At 33.1% G+C, this 21,319-nt stretch overlaps 2 protein-coding genes across 4 annotated transcripts; one reads left to right on the forward strand and one right to left on the reverse strand.

The window, feature by feature from the left end:
• Window positions 1-4,295: 4,295 nt before the first annotated feature.
• On the reverse strand, window positions 4,296-13,345 carry LOC140745914 (uncharacterized). 2 transcript variants are annotated; one of them, XM_073077873.1, is made up of 6 exons: window positions 12,751-13,345; window positions 12,056-12,218; window positions 9,704-9,799; window positions 8,660-8,834; window positions 7,025-7,137; window positions 4,296-5,469 (listed from the first exon to the last, which is right to left on the reverse strand). In XM_073077873.1, exons 1-6 carry the CDS (start codon window positions 13,239-13,241, stop codon window positions 5,416-5,418), a joined length of 1,092 nt encoding a protein of 363 aa, XP_072933974.1. In that variant the 5' UTR covers window positions 13,242-13,345; the 3' UTR covers window positions 4,296-5,415. The 2 variants fall into 2 exon arrangements, with proteins under 2 accessions (XP_072933974.1, XP_072933973.1); XM_073077872.1 differs by having other exon boundaries at window positions 4,296-5,487.
• Window positions 13,346-13,550: 205 nt separating this feature from the next.
• Window positions 13,551-17,820, forward strand: LOC140745915 (uncharacterized). 2 transcript variants are annotated; one of them, XM_073077875.1, is made up of 9 exons: window positions 13,551-13,852; window positions 13,920-14,189; window positions 14,276-14,433; window positions 14,704-14,874; window positions 15,021-15,203; window positions 15,300-15,698; window positions 15,833-16,063; window positions 16,136-16,254; window positions 16,424-17,820. In XM_073077875.1, exons 1-9 carry the CDS (start codon window positions 13,780-13,782, stop codon window positions 16,515-16,517), a joined length of 1,698 nt encoding a protein of 565 aa, XP_072933976.1. In that variant the 5' UTR covers window positions 13,551-13,779; the 3' UTR covers window positions 16,518-17,820. The 2 variants fall into 2 exon arrangements, with proteins under 2 accessions (XP_072933976.1, XP_072933975.1); XM_073077874.1 differs by having other exon boundaries at window positions 13,556-13,852; window positions 14,270-14,433.
• Window positions 17,821-21,319: the final 3,499 nt, after the last annotated feature.

The following is a 21,319-nucleotide window of genomic DNA, read 5'->3' on the forward strand; positions in this document are numbered from 1 at the left end:
AACTGCTATAATGTCTTTTGTATATGGGTGAGAGTTGCCACTAATATTAACTTATTGTATGTTCATTTGTCACACATGAATACACAAAAAACACTATTAAATGTATGTATAAATATTTGAACCTTTGCACTGTTTTTTAAAATGGCATTTTTATAGTAAGGGTTTACACAAAATCCTGGAAAATTCCAAATAAATTATTTTATGACGTAACAACAAAGTGTGCAAAGTCTTAATCAAGTTATTATAACAATGTTTTAACTGTTATGATAGAAGTGAAACTTCTATAATCGCTCCTTTAGAAGAAAAAAAAACATATAGGTTACGATTTTTGAAGCGGTTACACTGGGGCGATACGTTTCAGTAATAATAATTAAACAATAACTATTTATAAATATGATTTGTACATTAATATGTATTTTTTGTCTTGTAATAGTTTCACTTCTTGCGCATATATTATTGAAAAAATCACTTTTTATTTTTATAATATGACTGATAGGATTTTAATGTGTTTTCCAAAGATTATTTTTTGTTGAAGTGTTTTATATGGTGTTTTAAAAGTTTTTGTAAATTTACATTTGAGTACAGTTTATCTATTAGGATTCTTATTTTAATAAATTGATTTGACCTGGTGCTAAAAGATCCTAAGTATTTTTTACAGTAAAATAAATTTTGTTAAAAATATTCTCGTTTGATAAAATGATATGTAAAAAATATATTGCTACAAGCTTTCAATTATGAAGATAAATAACGTTGATAAATCTCTTTTGTCACAGATTGTAATAAAACATTATAAATTTTTAAACTAAAAAGCATTATTAATAATTGTATATTTGTATGGATGTTTGTTTTTACTTTGGGATTAGAATAAATTATTGTGGTTTTTTTTTGTTGTTTTATTGACAAGTATACCATGCGGATTCATTGCTTTTAACATTATATCAGTATTCCTAGCATATCATAGGTAGAAATAACTATCATGGTGTCATGGCGTCCGCGAGTGACGTCACGCTTCGATATCCCATAGAAAAGTTCAAGCAATACGGTGACATGTCAAAAAAATGACGTCATTTCGCTCCGATTAGCGTTTTAGACAAGATGGACGACTGCAGTATTTTATACTTTTATTTTATTGAAAATATAATGAATCCTAAAGTTTTTATTAAAACTGGGTTATTTTTGAGAATGCTTTCAACATATTGTTTGTAAGTAAATCATTTATTCTTTGATTTTTGAATACTGTCATCATGCCCATTGACTATGTATTCTTTGACACAGATTTGAAGGCGGTCATCAATTCAACAATACTGATTTTTAATAAATTATGGCATAAAACCTTATCCAAATAAAACTGCTTCAAATCAAAATTGTACTTTGAAAATCGCGTTTCCGAACGATATCTTCAGCTTTATAATACTGTATAGATCCATAGATTAGTAAAGATTACTTACTCCTAACAAGAAAATGTACCCAGTTTTGAGAATTGAAATAATTGCGTAAAAAAGTTTTGCCACGTCTCCGTGCTAAAATGTCCCTAAAATATCTGAAATAATTATTTATTTATTATGTAAATTACACAGTACTAGTTATTTATTCGTAAATTTTCTCTAAAAATGTTTTTATTTGTCAATAATTCAAAAAAAGAACTTACTAATAAGCCGTTTGTGGCTTCGTTCAATTTCAAGGCGGCGAAGTATCTTTACTAATCTATGTATAGATCAACTAGCTTTTCTCGCGGCTCCATCTACCAAAACTTTAAGAACTACAATGTTAAGTATCTAAGGGTAACAATAAAAACAATAAATTGAATATTTTATAATAACTTTATTTCCCATATCTCTGATATTTCAGATTTCACTTAGTTCTCATTTTGAGCAACTTTTACAACCATAACAATTATAAAAATGTACAAGATTATTATATATATTATTATAATGTAGAAGAACCATACATTCTCGGCTAGATTGATTAGAATTTGGCTAAATTTTTACAATTTATCAAGAAATAGAAATACAGATATATAATAGCACCTTATAATAAAAAATATAAAGAACAATTTATCTTTACAATTGATATGTACAAAATTATAATAAAAATGATTAAGCGTTGCAAAAGTTTAACTTTTAAAAATTGTTTTATAATACTTGCAACGGAATTTCACACAATAATTGTAGAAAATGTAAGTAAGTCGGTTAGGAATTTTTGGGCACTAGGAATAGGCTTAAAAAGACTGAATTTGTCATAATCTACAATCCTGGATATGGATGGATCCTTTTTAAATATATGCGAATTTTAACAGTTTTCACGCAAGATAGAGACGGTTAAATAGTAAATAGTGACGTACATATACGTCATAACATGTTGTTGTTTTAAAGTTCATACTTAGCTAATTTTGAAACAAAACATTTTACAAGATGGGCAATGAAATATTAAATTGCTACAAAAACATTTATTTAAAATTAAATATTTTTTAGAGTAAAAATGAAAGAAAAATTAGTCCCAATAGAGAATTATTTTCATTTTTCGATCAAAATTATATCATGAATAATCCTTAAAATATAATTAATTTTGACACATTATGAGATAAATATAGTTAATAAAAATATAGACATGAAAAGTGTTACCCTAATAAATCTAATTTAAACAATAAACTAATAGAATATTAATTCTATTTTGATTATAATATTTTTAAAAAATTAAGAAAAAATACCATAATATTTTATGTACAAAACATATTATTAGAAAATAAAAGTATGTATAAATAAGTAATCATAGTTCCTTGATATATCCAACAGAATCGCTCATAGCTTGGTAATACAGACATTGAACGTGTCAGACAAGGGCCGTGTCAGGCATTATATTTTTTTTATACAATGTTTTGTTTGCGCGGCTGTTACGATAAATATAAAAACGTCAACTTACATTATTGTATAGGAGATTACTTTTTGTCTGCCACAGCACGCGTCTGTCCCGTTCTGTGTCTGTACCTTACCTCTATAAACGATACGTTAAATGAACAGTATGATCTTGGCTTTTTAACTGACCTCTAATGAAAAAATATATGACATTCCATTGCTCGGAACATGACTAAGATGATGTAATCGTAATAGACTCCAAATTATCATGTGAAATAATATAAGATGTTCGTACCGTGAACTTATCACATTATATATAACAAATTAACTCGTAAGTTAAGATCAAAACTACTTCGCAACAATTCGCTATAAATATGTATGATGGTATATATTTTAAACCATGTAGTATGTACCACCCTCCCTCCCACAAAGGATGCGTGCAGATGCAAAAATTAAAAATATACATATATATATACATATATATGAAGTAACGCCTGATACAATTAAATAAATTACTCGTACTACGTATTGAATGCACTATAAAATTGCATAACCATAGATTGTAATATACATATTAAGTGTATTATATGTTAGAAGTCTATACGATAACTTCATCAATGTTTGAAGCGCATACCCAATAATTATTTTACAAAAATCTTAATTTATAAAAAATAATTATAACATGTTTTTTTTAGCTACACCATATAAAACAGTTATTCGTACCACTGTGCTTTTAGCCTAAACAAAATATTTCATAGGCTTGTTTCAGATAATCACGGATATATGAAAAATGTCAATTTATAAACATGTTCCCAAATTATATTAAACATTTTTTTTTAAATTACACGATGATCTGTATCAAGGACTAAAAAAAACAAATATAAAATATTAATACCCTTAAAAAAATTGCGTGACATAAAAACTATTTTTTTTTAATTTAGAACTCAAAATCATGAATTCATGACGCCTTAATAATTAATATATAATACAATTTCGAAAATTTTAAACTTACCATATCAAAATTTAATTTGGAATCCTTACTTTGGGATTTAGAAATTCAAAGTAAAATATCACAAATTAATTACACATCTTTAAAAAAATCTAATTAAAAATACAAAGGTTTTGGGATTCCATAAAATACCAATGTCATTCAAATATTATTTTTGTTGTAAATAAAAAATATAAGAAATCCTTCGTCTAAGGGCCAAAAGTACATTATAATTAAACATTATTTAGTAGTAAGTAGGTGAGTCTTCCTTTTGATTTCATTGTACATATTTTAGTTTACTATTAAAGTTACTATTTTTAAGTTTGATATAACTTTTAGTAGCTTTAATAAAATAATTACAATATAACAAACAAGTTTTGGAAGAACTTTTAAATAGTTATGTATTATTTGATTATTTATATTTGACTCCATGACATTTGTATTATTTGAGACCTTTATAAAAATACGACTTTTATATCTTTCTTACTTACACATATATAACGAGCAAGATGTAAAAAGAAATTCCGCCTTTTTGGCTTATATTTTTAATGTTATAACAAAGTTAATGACGATAATAAGTAATAAATGAAATCCCACAAAAAAATCAAGGTACTAGAACCATGAACCTGCCAATAATTTTGTAGCTTACTTATATTACTTTACTCCAAATTAAAATTATAATAATAGCGATCATATTAAAATAAAAATCGACATACTAATCTGTGTTCGTGTGGCAGTGGCGCCACTAGCGATTTTAGTGTTGCTAGGTTATGAACACTTTTCAAAAATTTCTAAAAAGCAGACAAGACATTTTTTTATTAAATGATTATTCAAAAAATCTTTGTGATTCGATTTCCGTGGCACCTCTGTCACATCCATTTCTACTTTATAAAGGCGTAAAGCTGCTGTCATATTTTAATTCCAATGAGGCGTTATAATTTAGTCCTCCTTGTGAACGTTTATAGCAGCTATACAATATTATAGGGCAGAACTCAGAGTAATTATAAAGTATAGAGCGAGCCTACAGGGGTACGAACAGTAGGCATAGGTGAGAACACAATAATTATGCGCGGTATAAGTCATATGAGTAACAGTCATCATTTAAGTTAAAATAAACTGAGGTAATCAATAGTAATTTAGTAAAGTAGTAGTTCAGTAGTTATTGGTATACTCAAATGTGCTGTGAAACCTATTACACTACTATACTAGTAGTAGTAGTAGTAGTAGTAGTAGTAGTATATAACATTTCACAACTAAGGTAGTCTTATAAAACCATAGCACAATGGGTTAAGTTAGTTAATTCAATGTTTTTATAGTAAATACCGCATATCTGTCGAAATGTACTGTGAAAACTATTTCACTACTACACTACTAGTTAGTAGTAGTATATTACTTCACAAGTAAGTTTGTCTTATACGGCCATAGCACATGTACCTAGAATTCGTACTGAGATGACATCACACACTCTATTTTAATTATCACTCTGAGACACATAATTCACTGATATCTTCTAATATACAAAATCTATTTTGGCGATGATTATGTTAATTTAAAGTTAATGTTGCCATATAAAATTCAGCTCGCAGTCGACGCATACCGTGACAACTCGGGCAACACCATCCCAACGGCCTGGAAAAATTGGGCAATCTAATATTAGCGTGTTTACAACACCGTTCAAAGTTTGGAAAACAGGAATTGAGGAGTGGTGTTAGGGTTAGGTTGGGTTAGGTTAGCTGAGGTTAGGAAAGCTTTACAAAACATATTTTATATATTTGAACTCATATAATATTATAGATCCTTAATATATTTAAATTAATCATGTTTGTGTATTTATTTCTGTGTGTTTAGTGCAAAGTAATAAGTGAAGAAAGCGGTATTTCTTCTATGTTATTTCGATATATGCAAGGATTAACAATAAATATAATAAGAGTTATATATAACATGAATATGTAAGCTGAATGTCACTTGCGAAGGCCATCGTTTCGCAAAAGCTGTTAATAAGCAATATATCCAATGTTTTTACAACAAAAGATCGAAATTTAACAATTCCAGTACGCAGAAATTGTCAAATTCAAATCTTTAGTAAACAAACATTGCCTATTAATAAAGGACGTTAATCACTAAAGCTTAATGTTTATCGACATTTATTAAGTGATAGTAGTCTCTAATACCAACACTAGGTAACATACATTAGATTCATCATTATTAATTATCACTAGCTTAAACGGTAAAGAAAATATCGTGAGGAAACTTAGGTACATAGCTGAGAAATCTTAAAAAAAGTTTTCAAAGGTATGCGAAGTCTACTCATTCGCACTTGGTCAGCGCGGTGGACTATGGCCTAATCCTTCTCATTCTGAGAGGAGACCCGTGCCCAGCAGTGGGACACTATGGGTCGATGATGAGATTAATCGATAAGATACCAGAAAGACATTTTAATATACAACATTGAATTTGGGCCTTTTATGGACTTGGTCGAAGGTATAACATGTATTACAAAGGATTACAGACTTTAATGTATTTATAAATAGGTCATTTATTACATTCGATTTTATGTTTTTTAACTATAAAATAATTATAATTATAACATTTATAAAGGTGTTAGTTTACTAATTCACATAAAACTAAGGTTGGAATGTCAGTCGCAATATTTTTCCGACTTCAAAAAGGAGGAGGTTACTCAATTCGACCGTATTTGTTTTTATACTCCAACTCGTTCGAAAACGACCTCAACCGAAAATATGCAGCAAAAAACTTAATAGGTTTAGTTTTTTTTATTATCATAATCAATGAATATTTGTTACTATTATTATTCTTTTTTAACTTAACCTTGGCCTTAACCCAGCACATTTTAGGAGACAAAAGCCCAGAATACAATATTCTAACAGCTACATACTTTGAAGGTGGTAGAACTCATTGTGGTTCGACTCCGGCGGCACCACCGCCACACCTATTTCTACCTAATAGCAGTGTTTAGAGTTGCTGTGTTCTGGTTTGAAGGGTAAAGTATAAATACTTTTACGAGGTGTTCCAGCTTAGTCTTCAGGGGTAGCGTCGCATCTATGGCTTACCTCAGGTAGGAAACTAATCCTATCTGAGGTTGATTACCCTAGAGGATTAAGTTTAAAATGCATGTTCGATACTTGATGGTACGCTACTAGAAAATTAAAATGCTGCTACTCACATCATTGTCAGCCCTCTCTTCGTCGCTCTGGTATTGCACATCTAGTTCTGAGCTGTCCACACTGTTCTCCCAATCCGATGATGATTCTATCGAGGACGCGTCTAGCTCCATCTCTGTAAACATATCTGTGTCGTGATTGTTTGTTTGTTTGTCTGTATCAGCTGTGAAGCCGTTATAACCTAATGGTTAAAACTCAACCTCTTGCTTAAGGGGTCCGAGGTTCCTGAGATCTTAAAAAATCTCTAAGGTATGTGAAGTTTACCAATACGCATTTCTAATTCTAAACCTTCTAATTCTGAGAGAATCATATCCAGTATAGGCACAATAATGGGTAGGCAAAAACAGCTTGTTTCGATTTTTGTGATGGTGTGGGTAGGAAAAACTACCAAACCTCAGGGGCTCATTTGTTGTTTAAATGACATAATAAGTTCAGGTATTCTATCCTCTGTCTTACTTTTCTCTTATTCCTTGTAAACGAAGCCAAGGTACAACAGTGAACTTAAAACCCTAACCTAAGCTTTGTTTTCCTGAGCTGTCCACACTGTTCTCCCAATCCGATGATGATTCTATCGAGGACGCGTCTAGCTCCATCTCTAACCTAACCTAACCTAATCCAATGTACACTAGTGATCTTAAAACACTGTTTTAATGTTAAACCCTCGCCTATTAAAGTGTATATACTCACCAATTAGCAGTGGATCGTTTGACGTTGTAGCGCACAGGTTTAGTTAGCATATACTCCGTAAAGTAACGGCACACTAACGCAGCTATTTACCCGTGGGCAAGAGCGGGCAGTTGTCGGGTGCCGGGAGGATCCCGAGCTGTCTTCGTCCCGCTAATAACTACAATTTGACATTGCGACGCGACTTGTTTCTATATTCGGCGCGGACTAGAAGTTTGGCGCGGACTATACCTTCCTCTTGACCCGAACATCCTGTCCAACGTACAACAGTGAACCTAAAACGTACTAAAACAGTATATCCTCACCAATGAGCAGTGGATCGTGACGTTGCGCAGGTGCAGCGGGCAGTCGTAGCGCCGTAGCGTTGACAGCCAGTGCGGCGGCGTGTGCATGTGGGCGGGTGCTGGACGCCGGGAGCGACTCGCTGAGAGGAGCCTCCTTAAGATTAAGTACCTTCTTCGGGACACGAATAATCCATCGAAGTTCACCGAAGAGACGAACAATCGGTTCCTTCGACCCGAATACATGTCGGTATTTAGATCGCCTAATTCGCCTAATTAACACCCTGTTTTACTCTTCCCCTATCTCTTGTAAACAAACACAACGTACAACAGTGAAACACTAACCTAACCTAACCTAACTTACAACAGTGATCTTTAAACACCGTTTTAAAGTGTATATACTCACCAATTACTGTCCACGCTGTTCTCCCAATCCGATGATGATTCTATCGAGGACACGTCTAGCTTCATCTCTAACCTAACCTAATCCAATTTACAACAGTGATCTTTAAACACCGTTTTAAAGTGTATATACTCACCAATTACTGTCCACACTGTTCTCCCAATCCGATGATGATTCTATCGAGGACACGTCTAGCTTCATCTCTAACCTAACCTAATCCAACTTACAACAGTGATCTTTAAACACCGTTTTAAAGTGTATATACTCACCTATAAGCAGTGGATCGTGTCGTTGCGCCGGTGCAGCTGGCAGTCGTAGCGCCGTGGCGTTGACCGCGAGCGCGGCGGCGTGCGCGTGCGGACGGCCGCTCGACGCCGGGAGCGACTCGCTGAGAGGAGCCTCCGCGCTTGGGAGCGCCTCTGTGTAGCGGACTAGCGGGTGCTCCTGTGTATGGACACAGTTTCTTTTTACCAGTGATAGCCTAGTAGTTAAGAAACTCGGCCTCTCGATCGAGGGGTCCGAGGTTCAAATCTCAGGCACGCACCTCTGATTTTTCAAAGTTATGTGCGTATTAGAAATTAATTATCACTTGCTAAACATTGAAGGAAAACATCGTGAGGAAATCTGATTTATAAAAGAAATCTCAAAGGTATGTGAAGTCTACCAATACGCACTTGGCCAGCGCGGTGGACTATGCCTAATCCTTCTTATTATGAGAGAAGACCCGTGCCCAGCAGTGGGACAGTAATGGGTTGTTGATGATGATTATTTGCCCCAACGCCAGTTATAGTAGTAAACGGATTGTAAAAATTTCAACACTCTTTCTACTAAGGTTTAAAAGTTAGATCGAAAAGATCGAAAATAATAAGTGGACCCGGCAAGAATAGTGAGTGATCCCATATAAGCGCATCCTAACTAATATTATAAATGCGAATATGAGTTTGTTTATAACTTAACCACATTACCGATTGTCATTTTATGCTCACAATGTCACAATTTGAGAAAAGGCGAATGCTAAATAAGAAACTTCTGAATGCGAACGAAGCCCCCAGGTAACAACATATATATTTGAATGTTTTTAGCTAACAATAATAGAGAAAAAAATCACAATATATATTTGTATATTTTTAACTAACAAATAATTTGTTAGTTAAAAACGAGAAAAAAATTTAAAATAAATATTTGTATGTTTTTTGCTCACAAATTATATAGAAAAAGTAAATGGTAAACAGAAATATTGTAATTTTGAAATAAAATATGTAACAATGTGTCAAGTCTTAATATGCAATATAAATATACTTAATTATACTTACAGGGTGTGGTAAATCACAGATGGGGTTGAACCTTAAATCTATCATTTCCAAAATTGCCAGGAAGCTTGTGTCAAAATCTTCTGGTAAGCTTGATATCTGAAACAATGAAATTTATCAGTAATATAGTAAGTAGATTTACTTATTCTCCCACTGCTGGGCATAAGGACTCCTCTCAGAATGAGATGATCAGTAGAGGAGTAAGATCTTCGGAGACCCAGGGCGGAAATGTTAAAGGAAGCCTGGGGCGAAAATGTTAAAGGAAGCCTGGGGCGGAAATGTTAAAGGAAGCCTGGGGCGGAAATGTTAAAGGAAGCCTGGGGCGGAAATGTTAAAGGAAGCCTGGGGCGGAAATGTTAAAGGAAGCCTGGGGCGGAAATGTTAAAGGAAGCCTGGGGCGGAAATGTTAAAGGAAGCCTGGGGCGGAAATGTTAAAGGAAGCCTGGGGCGGAAATGTTAAAGGAAGCCTGGGGCGGAAATGTTAAAGGAAGCCTGGGGCGGAAATGTTAAAGGAAGCCTGGGGCGGAAATGTTAAAGGAAGCCTGGGGCGGAAATGTTAAAGGAAGCCTGGGGCGGAAATGTTAAAGGAAGCCTGGGGCGGAAATGTTAAAGGAAGCCTGGGGCGGAAATGTTAAAGGAAGCCTGGGGCGGAAATGTTAAAGGAAGCCTGGGGCGGAAATGTTAAAGGAAGCCTGGGGCGAAAATGTTAAAGGAAGCCTGGGGCGGAAATGTTAAAGGAAGCCTGGGGCGGAAATGTTAAAGGAAGCCTGGGGCGGAAATGTTAAAGGAAGCCTGGGGCGGAAATGTTAAAGGAAGCCTGGGGCGGAAATGTTAAAGGAAGCCTGGGGCGGAAATGTTAAAGGAAGCCTGGGGCGGAAATGTTAAAGGAAGCCTGGGGCGGAAATGTTAAAGGAAGCCTGGGGCGGAAATGTTAAAGGAAGCCTGGGGCGGAAATGTTAAAGGAAGCCTGGGGCGGAAAATTGAATTAGAAATTTAGCAATTAGTAAACATTATAGTAAAACAAAAATGTCTACAAGGGAATTGTAAACATTGCCCCTGCTGCATAAGTTTGCCAGTGAGTTTATTTCATGTTATTGATCACTATGCTGTCTATGTATAGATTGGTAGAAGCATGAGACACTTTGAAAAAATTAAGAAGTATGTAAGATGATAATGTAAAACATTGTCTTTCACCAAATTCCCTAGCGGACTAGGGACTCCCAAACAAACAAAACAAAGGTCGCAATCATACGTAATTTCCGGCGAATAAGTCTATGACACATTTGTAATTTTGTAAAATCAAATCATCTTTTTACACTGGGCGCTTCCATTCAACTTTTGGCCGCGGGGCTCCGAAGACTAGTCAGCCACTGTCAATTGAGTGGCCAACCTTAGTTATAATATTGGTTGATTGATTACAGATGTCTATATACAGTAACAAATTAAATATATTCATATAAGTATTATGATTACAATATTTATATTCTAAGTGTGTGTCACCTTGCAAAAGCAATGAAAAAATAACGACTTAACTTGAACATTGATTTGGTATAATATGATAAACATGGTCATTAAAAGTCAATGAAGGCTATGTATGTACAATTGTACATACTACAAAGTAACTGTTATTATCCTTATAATTTTTTACATAATTTCTTACTGCAATTTTAAACTAACAACAACAAACAAACAAACTAACAACAACATCTTAACATTACTTAACAAAGTAGATTATGGCCGAATCCTTCTCATTCTGAGAGAAGACCCGTGCCCAGCAGTGGGACAGTGACGGGTTGATGATGGTGACGATGTTGCCTTAATGTATATTACGAATTTTAAACAAACTAAAAAAAACACCAAAAAAATAAAACTACAAACTCAAAGCAACATCAAATTCTGTTATAAACAAATTCAGAAGGTTTTTAGAGGTGGTAGAATCCCTAATGTTTCGACTCCGATGGCACCACCATCACACCTATTTCTGCCTATTATATAACAGTAGTGTAGCCATGCTGTGTTCTGGTTTTAGGGTGTGATGAGGGAGTCATACTTTTCCAAGGCGGTCGAGCTTAGTCCTCAGGGGTAGCGGCGTATCTGTGGTCAACTTCAGGTAGGAATATCTAATACTATCTGGGGTTGATTACAAATGTCTAAGAGCAGTAACCACTAACCATCAGTTGGACTGCATGCTTGTCTGCTATTCTAATATTATAAAAAAAAAGTAGAACAGGATGATAACAACAATGTTGCCTTAAAGTATATTAAGAATTTAAAAAAAACTAACATTAAAATAGAACCAAAAATTTAACAATTCAATTCAATATTACTTTCTGTTAATAAAGAAATCCAAATTACCTGATTATTATTAAGCTGTAAGAACATAAGCTCGGAGCACTTGAGGAAGGAGGGTGGTAGATCACGGAGTCTGTTGTTCCTCAGATTACAATGCACCAAGGCCTCCATACCATCCATAGTGTCTGGTAGTGTTTCTATTTCATTGTTCTCTAAGGTAAGCCATCTGGATCAAATAAAAAATAAAAATTTAGATTAATTGATGTTTCAATTGAGGCAGTTATCACTATGATTTGATAGTAGAATCTGTATGGTTCAACTGGGAGGTACCAGTGTCATACTTATTTCTGGGGGTGTAACAATTCTGGGTTTTGTGGAAGGGTGTGGTTGCTGTTACATATGAAGTGACAATCTTCGTCGTCAGGACTGGCTTCACACCTGTGATTGGCTTCAGGGAGAAGCCCTGTCCTTTACTGATTTGCTTACATGAATTAGTGACCACAAAAAGTGTTTAGAAGTTCAATAGGCCATTTACTGAAAAAGTTTAATCTATTATATATAATTAAAGTCGTAATTTGTAAATCACAAACACAAATGTCTAAAAATTAATGTTTTAATATTCTTCTATAAAAAATGTTAATTTATTCTAGAAATACCTTTCAAGGACAAGTATCTATTAAAGGTTATCATTAAAAGGTCTAGACTGCAATTTTTGTAAAGTATTGTAATACACAACAACAAAATATAAGTGGGCGTACCTCAGCTTAGATAATCTTGTCATTTCTACTGGAATAGTTTTAAGATGATTGCCCCTCGCGCCGAAGGTATCCAACTTCGACAGCTTCCCGATCTCCTTCGGGATCTCCCGCAGCTCTATCCTGTTGCACCAGAACGCCTCCAAATTGTCCAGATCCCCGATTTCAGGAATCAACACTTTCAACGGATTATAACTTATGTTTAAATTCACCAAATTTTTTAAGTTTCCTATTTCAGACGGTAATGAGCTAATGTTATTGTAATCGAGAGTCAATGTCGTGAGATTTAGTAGCTGCGTTATCTGTACTGGCACTGTTATTATTTTATTTCTGTGTAAATATAGATGCTCGATGTCCAAACAGGTGTATAGTAGGGACGGTATTTCGGTGATTTCGAACGCGTTCAAACTCAGCCGAGACTTCTTTTTCACTATGGCCTGCTCTATCAACGCTAGTATGTGGTTTTCACGGATGAATTTTAATATAGCACTCATTTTTAGTATGTTTTTGGTCACATTGCAGATAGCTGATATTGCGTTTGAATTTGTGAAATGACATTGACAGCGATTGACAGCGAATCACCTGACCTGACGTTTTTTAGACTTTTTTTTACTATACCAGCCTTGGCTTCTAGCCTTCTACAGCCTTCAGCCATTTTTGTTAAAATGTTGCCAGATATAAGTTTTTAATTTCTACCAAAATTATTTTGTTGAAATAGTATTTTTTAATATCAATTTATTTATTTTCGACAACGTTTAATAATGGAGGGTAGTCATTCATTATGTTATATTGTGTATGTATATCGATGGAATTTGTATTACTTTATTGCAATATAAGCTTTGGAACAGCGTTCAATGGAACGCAAAAATCAATAGTGTACACCAAAGAGCTACAGTAATCGATACCGGTAAAAATAAACAACCAACCATTTTATAGCGCAGTAACATAATGTGGAATAAAAGTGAATTATATTATTCTTAATTAACTCAATCAATGTTTGTTCAGTGGGAAAAACTAATGTGAATTTAAATTATGTCGTTTCATGTGATAAAATGTTCCCTTCTTTTAATTTTCTTGGTGGAGTGTTGTATTAATGGGGCCAATGGTAAGGTGATTGTTCATTATATGTAATTTCTTTAGTAACAATGTGATAAATTAAATTATTATTTTAGCTTCACAACAAAATAAAACGTCTCATCGTGTCCGCAAAACGAGTACAGATGGGTATAAAATGCAGAAACTACCGACATATCGTTCTTATCAGCCCGTGTCCATAAAATACGGGAATGCTATATATGTACGACCGGACGAACGCCCCGATTACGATATAAATTCTTACGATGGAGAATACGGTGGTGTGGTATCTAATTTTACCTCATCAGTCTATGATGATAATCCGCCACTTTATCCGAATCCTGAAGCATTAGCGAACACCAATCAAGGTATTATAAAACGCAAGATACATTTTAATAACTATTCGTGCCATTCAATATTGAAATACATAATCACCTTTTGTTTAAAGTTGTAGGTAAATTCATTGAAAATAAATTATCGGAACCAGATATTGATTTGCCTGATGACTCTTTGGCTGATGCTGATCTTGCGGAACACAATGTCATCGACAGCGTTACATATCTTTATGGATACACAAATTGCCAAGATGATAGAAAACAATACGTTTTACTGGTAAATATTAAAGCTATATACTTGGTTTCGTATTTTGATGAGTATATTCAGCCTGAATGAAATTAAAATTAACCGTACAAAATAATTTTCAAATAAGAAACAAAAACATTTAGATATTTGAATAATTACGTTAATTTTTAATTTTCATTTTATTCATGGGATTACCAATACATATTTAATGATTTTTAAAATACCTTTGACAATTTTATTCACATTTATAAAACAAAAAACGTATTTTTTTAATTTTCTCACACTTACTTACATTTTCAGATATTTATTGCAAGCGCGATCGCAGTCCTTCTATTGCTTGGGACATTAATGTATTTGATGGCGAGTCGAAATACTGTTGAGTTTCGGCGAAAAAGCAAGCTATATCCAATCGTCGGAAATTTGTGCTTATGTCTAGCTTTCTGCACTATGATGTTTATACAAGCCGTCGTGGTAAAATATCTATTTATATTCTGATGTCTTTGCTTCATAACTTTTCAGTGGAAGAAGAATATATTTTTCAGCGTTTACCGTTTAAGTAAACATTGCTTTGGAGCCAATTATTTATTTTACGAAATTAAATGATTGCTTAATTTTAGGGTGTTTCGTCACAAGTGAAATGTGAGCAGATAGCCCTGTTTCTACACTACTCGCATATAACATGTGCTATGTGGATCTTGGTTCTTGCGGCTGCAGTTACAGAATATTGCGTCTTTGATACAATATCGCCTATCAAATACTTCTATCTCTTCGGATATGGAGTACCTGCTATACTTGTGATGGTAAGTATTAAAATTTATGCAACGATTTTAACGACGTTAAGCCCTCTTTCAGATTTTCTTGCCACAAATAATAACTGTATGTGTGCTTTTTTGTAGTTTGATTTCGCATTATCGATGGAGCAGTACGAAACCAAGCATTACTGCTGGATGTCAATTGAAAAAGGCATGGTCATGGGGTTCATGGTGCCAGCTATGATACTTATTATTCTCAACACAGCTCTTATCATAATTGGCTTACAAAGCGTCAACAAAAAACAGGCTGAAATGCTCACAGTTAAGATACAAGAATTAGTCGATCACCATATTTCGAACTGGCCTAAAAGTGAATCAGGAGAGATGAATCAGCAGGGAAGCGTAGAGACCCTAGATAATTCTTACTCCGGCGAACACAGCAGGAAGAATACGGATAGTTCTGACTCTTTGGATAAGGAGTACGACGATGATGGAAGCTACGTTAATGGCAATGGTGATGGTAATGCGGAGCCCGAAAATGAGGTAAGTATTTACTATAGTAAAAAACATTAGGACCATTTTATAAAATTTTACTGTGGTTTACTTTACAAATTGAGCAATTAACATGATTGCTTTCGAAATAATATTAGAAAAGCAGTAATTATTTATAATTTTAGGGTAACAAACGAGCGATGCAAGATAAGAATCAGCTGAACATGCTTTTTATGGATAACTTGTCGATGAAATGGAGCTGGAATACTGAAGGGAACGAACTTAAGGCCTATTTGAACTTGTGCTTAATTTTGGAACCGTTCTTTGCGATTAATTGGGTGATGGGCGTCGTGGCTATTGAAAATGCTTCTCACTGGTCTACTCCTGCTATTTATTTGGTCCTTGTTCTTGCAATGGTAAGTTTCCTTAGGTTTTTGATGTACATGTAACGTGGTTAAACATATAAAAATCAACATATTATGTTGTAGAATGTTTACCTGATGGCTACAGTATGTACAAACCTGCCAATCGTTCGCGACAAGAATGCTCCTACAGCGCCGGCGTGTGAGGAAGTTGTTGTCGAACCACAGACTACTGCTACTACAAGGTAAATAAGATGTTTATAACATTGTACATTTTAAACTTATGCCACATAGTTCTATGATTTTCAAAATTCAAACTCTATAGAAATCTGAGATTTATGCGGGTGAAAAGATTGTATTGACAAAATGATGTACTAATTCCTGATAAATTTATTAATGATGGATAACTTCCAGGACAACGGATAGCATGCCTCTTCTGGACCCAGCAGTGTCACAACCAAGCGTTACGCCTGCTCCGGCTGATACAATCAGTACGATAAGTATTTAAACTGACGATCAAAGCATTCTGGCTCCAATTGTTTTGTCCAGTTGCTTCGCAACTGTGTTTCAGCCACACCTCTGGTTAAACAACATTTATATGATATATGTTTCAAGTATAAATGTGTTGTTGGCGATTTAACGGCTTGTGTTCACTGCGAGTTTGTGTTAGGCTGCAAGGTGTGGCCTCAGCTTCGTTATAAGGCATTTTGAAATGTGTCGTTACCAAGCAAGCTATGGTATTTGAGAATTGATTAATGTAAGTTATTTATTATGAATATTAATATCGTGCAAAATAGTCTATTCGATTTAGAAAATTAAGTGAAAGGAATGAAAAGCAATTATAATAACACATAGAGAATATGGAAGGGAGCTACTATTATTAGAAATTGGTTTTTAATTGTAATTTTTTCTATGTATTTTATAAATAACTATTATAAAAATCTTAAACGCGTTGAAATATTACTTAGTACTTATAGATGCCAAAATCGTATGAGACGAGAATCCTAAAGAAAATACAAAAAAAAAATATTTAACTTTTCCAATATTGTACTTTGTTGAATTTAAAGTGAAATTCGTAAATTATGAGATACCAATATGAAAAATATATTCATACAATATTCTACAGTCAGTTGATGTCACATATCGTTTAAATTAAATTATAGAACATAGTTACATATTTGAAAATTTTAATGTTCTATTATTCCAATGTGATAAGACTATTAAAACATAAGTAGTTATAATAAAATGTTACTTTATTTACAAACTTTAAAATTTTAAATGTTATCCTTCTAAATAAAAATGTTTAAAGTTCTCGATATTGCAAATAAATGTATCTAAATATTTAATAACATCAACAATATTCTATTGTATATCTATGACATGTGTAATTAAATTTTCTACAACTCTACAATCTGTATTAAAAACAAATTAAAAATGAATTTGTACTTTTAACAAAAATAAAATTAAGTCTAGTAAAATATCCTCACTGACATTCATTTTCGTTACATTTGTAATAACAAGATATGTGAAGTGTACCTACATCGTGAGTCTGATATGACAAAACATTAGTTAATAACTTGGGACTCTAATTTACTCACAAAGATATTTCTTATGTACATATAATATTTGTGTCATGGATATCTCATATTGTATTTACGCAATTTGCGTAGTCGTATTTGTTAAAGTTACTATTTAGTAGAAATTAATAATAATCTGGCAACATTTGTTTTACCTTTTTTTAGGGTAGGTATGTTTGTCTTTGTGTTATGTACTTAAAAATTTAAAATTATTTTATTATACAATTTGTTCACGAATATAATATATAAGTATATTATACTTAAAGTATTATACTAAAAAATCAGAAACTATTGAGTAACTTGCGTCATAAATGGCAATTTTAAAAAATAATATGAAAAGAGAAAAAGAGAAGAAAGAAAGGGCTCTTTAGCTCTTTACACACTGGGAGACATAGAGTATTATTTTGGGAGACAAAAATATGAATAAGTGCCATATATATACGTATTAATTTCTTTTGAGAATATATAAGTATATATTTTTATTTCAGTAAAATAATTATCATGAAAGAGACCCCAATAAAATACTTACTATGCATACAATAGCGTTAAGTAGGTAAAAAAATATTTTTTGCCATTTCGTAATACTTAGAGACCGAAGAGAATAACTGTAAACGTAAAAGGGCACAACCGCACAAAGTAATATTTTCTATTTATAAAATTAAATTATTATTTTTATGGGGGCTGGTTCTAGTAAAAATAAATATATTACATCCTGTTATTATTATATTTAGGCTTTGTTTTAGGGGGAGTGTAATTATTTAAATACAACTTGTTTATTGTTCACAAATGATGGAGCAAGATAATATAAATTTTGCTTTTTACTCTTGTACAATCCGCGCCAAACTGCTAGTCCGCTCTGAAGCTGTTGCGAGCAGGTGTAGTCATACAGTTTGCTATGGCGACGCGATTAATTTCTATATCCAGAGCGGACTAGCAGTTTTACACGAACTATACTTATATTCCTTGATTAGCAAAATCACAAGCGAATTACATAGAATTATGGGGAAGATTTTAGTTGAGGTAACTGCATCCATTTACGGCTTTACGAAGCATGTTATGAAATATGTTGTTAAAAGATAGGATTTGGCGGAATAAGTATAAGCTGGTTGGGCGTTACCCACCTTAGATTGGTTTTAATACTAATACATTTGAATTCCCAGATGTCCGAGGTAGCTATATGGACGTGTATGAAATCCAAGAATAAAATCCCTTGATTTTTATTGAAAGAAAATCAAACAATCTTTTTAGAGATTCTATCTCTACACTCCATAGAGACGCTTCATAAATTCTTGTCTCAAAAGCATTTACACACATATAGAGCTATAGCGTAATAGAACAAGATTTTATTTTTCATGATAATTTAATTTGCATTTTAACGCTAGTACCAGCCCATATGCAATTTAAATCTAAAATAACGTATTTAGCACAAATTTATAGTCAAAGTGGAAATAAAATTTTACAGCACATACAAAAAATTAAATTAATTTAGTAGAAAACGTTTCTTAAATACTGTCTGTCTCTAAAATGAATTGCTGTTTCATAGTTCCGTAGTTGATATTTCATTGTGATAGTTCCATACTGTTTACAAAGAATAAAGTTTTAATAAATGTTCAATTATTTGTTTTATTTCATCCTTATCAGTCCTGGAAGGATGATTCTGCTGCATCCAGCTTCTAAAAAATAACTATAATTGATTGCTTATTTAATAAGAATGACTAGATCCGCGTTTCCCAACCTGTGGTCCGCGAGTATATGTATGGGGGTCCGCGGTGTCATCTCTGGACCATACATAAATCGCTCATTAAGTGCAAAAAGGCCGCAAAACGAAAAATCAGTAAACCAGTTTTATTAAAAAAATGTGATCTAAGCACAAGATATTAAAAAAAAAAAAAAAAAAGATGCATCCAATGATGTATAACAATATTATTAATCTATAAAATATTTTGGCTCTCCTGTAAAAAAATGTATCTGTAATAACTAGAGATGGGCAGAGGGTTTAAACCCAATGGGTGGATAAGGGTTTAAACCGGGTATTTTGGGTGAAATAGGGTTTAAACCCAAATAAACACCCAAACAGCGGGTGTAAACTATTGTCATTCATATTTTTATTTTCTTCGTGTAATATCATTTTTAAAATAATATTGTAAACAATTCACTAAATATGCACTCTAAAAGCTCATATTTCATTTAACTACGCTGTTATAGTCCATTCGGATGTGTTACATTTGGGTTGCAATTTTCGAAGACCCAATTATATTTTATAGATGTCAATGATTAGTGTAAAGGGCTTAGTGTACAGTTAAATCCTAATTTGTGGAGTCCCAACTGTTGTCCCTCGACCGCCATCTTGAAAAAAGGGGCACAAAGCGTTTTTACGCTCTACCAGGCAAACTATTTGTCGCACAGAAATTTAGTAAGAACAATTATGGTTTCAAATTGATTTATCTATAATTTTAGTTCTATAACTTTTTGTCGTTAAACCAAAAATAACAAAGATAATAACAATAATAGATTAAACTTTGGGAACTTTTTTGTACTTAATTTACAGAAAATTACATTGAAACATTTTGGTAGAAGAGTTTTTATAGTCCGGTCAATTTAGACATAAAAATAGTAATCAAATAACATAAAGCTAAATTTCCGTAGATACCTTGGGTTTACCATCACAAGTAAGGTTCCAAAAGTCCTCATCGATGTGTGTGTTGGCACTTATTAGGGGTCAGAAATCAAAATTTTCGGGTTTCTGGATTTTTCTCGAAAACGGTAAATTTTATCGAAAAATACCTTGGACCAAAGTTGTAGCACTTAAATTTTTCTATAAAATAATGTTTGTATTTTTTTTCTTAAAGCTATAATTATTAAGATATTAAGATACGTAAGAATTACATTTTACATTATATGCCCATATTCCCACACCACCTGTGCAATAGTATACGAGAGGTATACTTATTTGTTTTAGTTGTGCGATATTTGTTTCGTCAAACAAATAATAATTAAAAAGGTAATAAAAATAGATGAACCCCTAAAAATGTAATATTTAAAAATGTAAAAACATTAGATATACAGTAAAAACCTATAGTATATCTATTAAATAAACATTTGAACTATTTTAAAAGCTTTGTGTAGATTTTTTTAACTCATTTTATAAACACCCAAATAAATACCCAGTGGGAGGAAATAAACGGGTATTTATTGGGTTTAAACCCTGCACAGGGTTTAAACCGGGTTCTTTGCCCATCTCTAGTAATAACTAAAATAAATACCTAATCCGTTTTTTGCTGTTTATTTTATTAAGGGGGTCCGTGAAAACTGTGTTCGATTCCCGAAGGGTCCGTGGACTGAAAAAGGCTGGGAAACACTGCTCTAGATGAAGGCGCACATTTGCGAAAATACGCTTTAGTAATTTAATCAATAATCATCTACTAGAACGTTAGGTGGTTTAGCGTACGAAACATAGTTTTGAAATTTATTATACAGAGGACTCGTGATAAATAGATAGCGAAATACGCAAACCTCATTCACAGTAGCCACTTTTCAGTATTTATTTGTTATAAAAGTAACACAAAGTTATATTACAACAGGGCAGACTTAATGCCTAATGGCTAATGGCATTCTCTACCAGTCAACCCTTGGTGATTGGAGAAAATTTGCGGCATTGACATAGGTTTAGATTCTTATTTCAACTTAAGTTTTACGGGACGGTTAAATGACTTTAAAATGCCTCAAAGATTAA

Source organism: Epargyreus clarus, unplaced genomic scaffold (assembly GCF_041222505.1).
Source record: "Epargyreus clarus isolate Ecla_fem2 unplaced genomic scaffold, WU_Ecla_fem_2.2 ptg000011l, whole genome shotgun sequence".
Taxonomy (NCBI): Eukaryota; Metazoa; Arthropoda; class Insecta; order Lepidoptera; family Hesperiidae; genus Epargyreus; species Epargyreus clarus.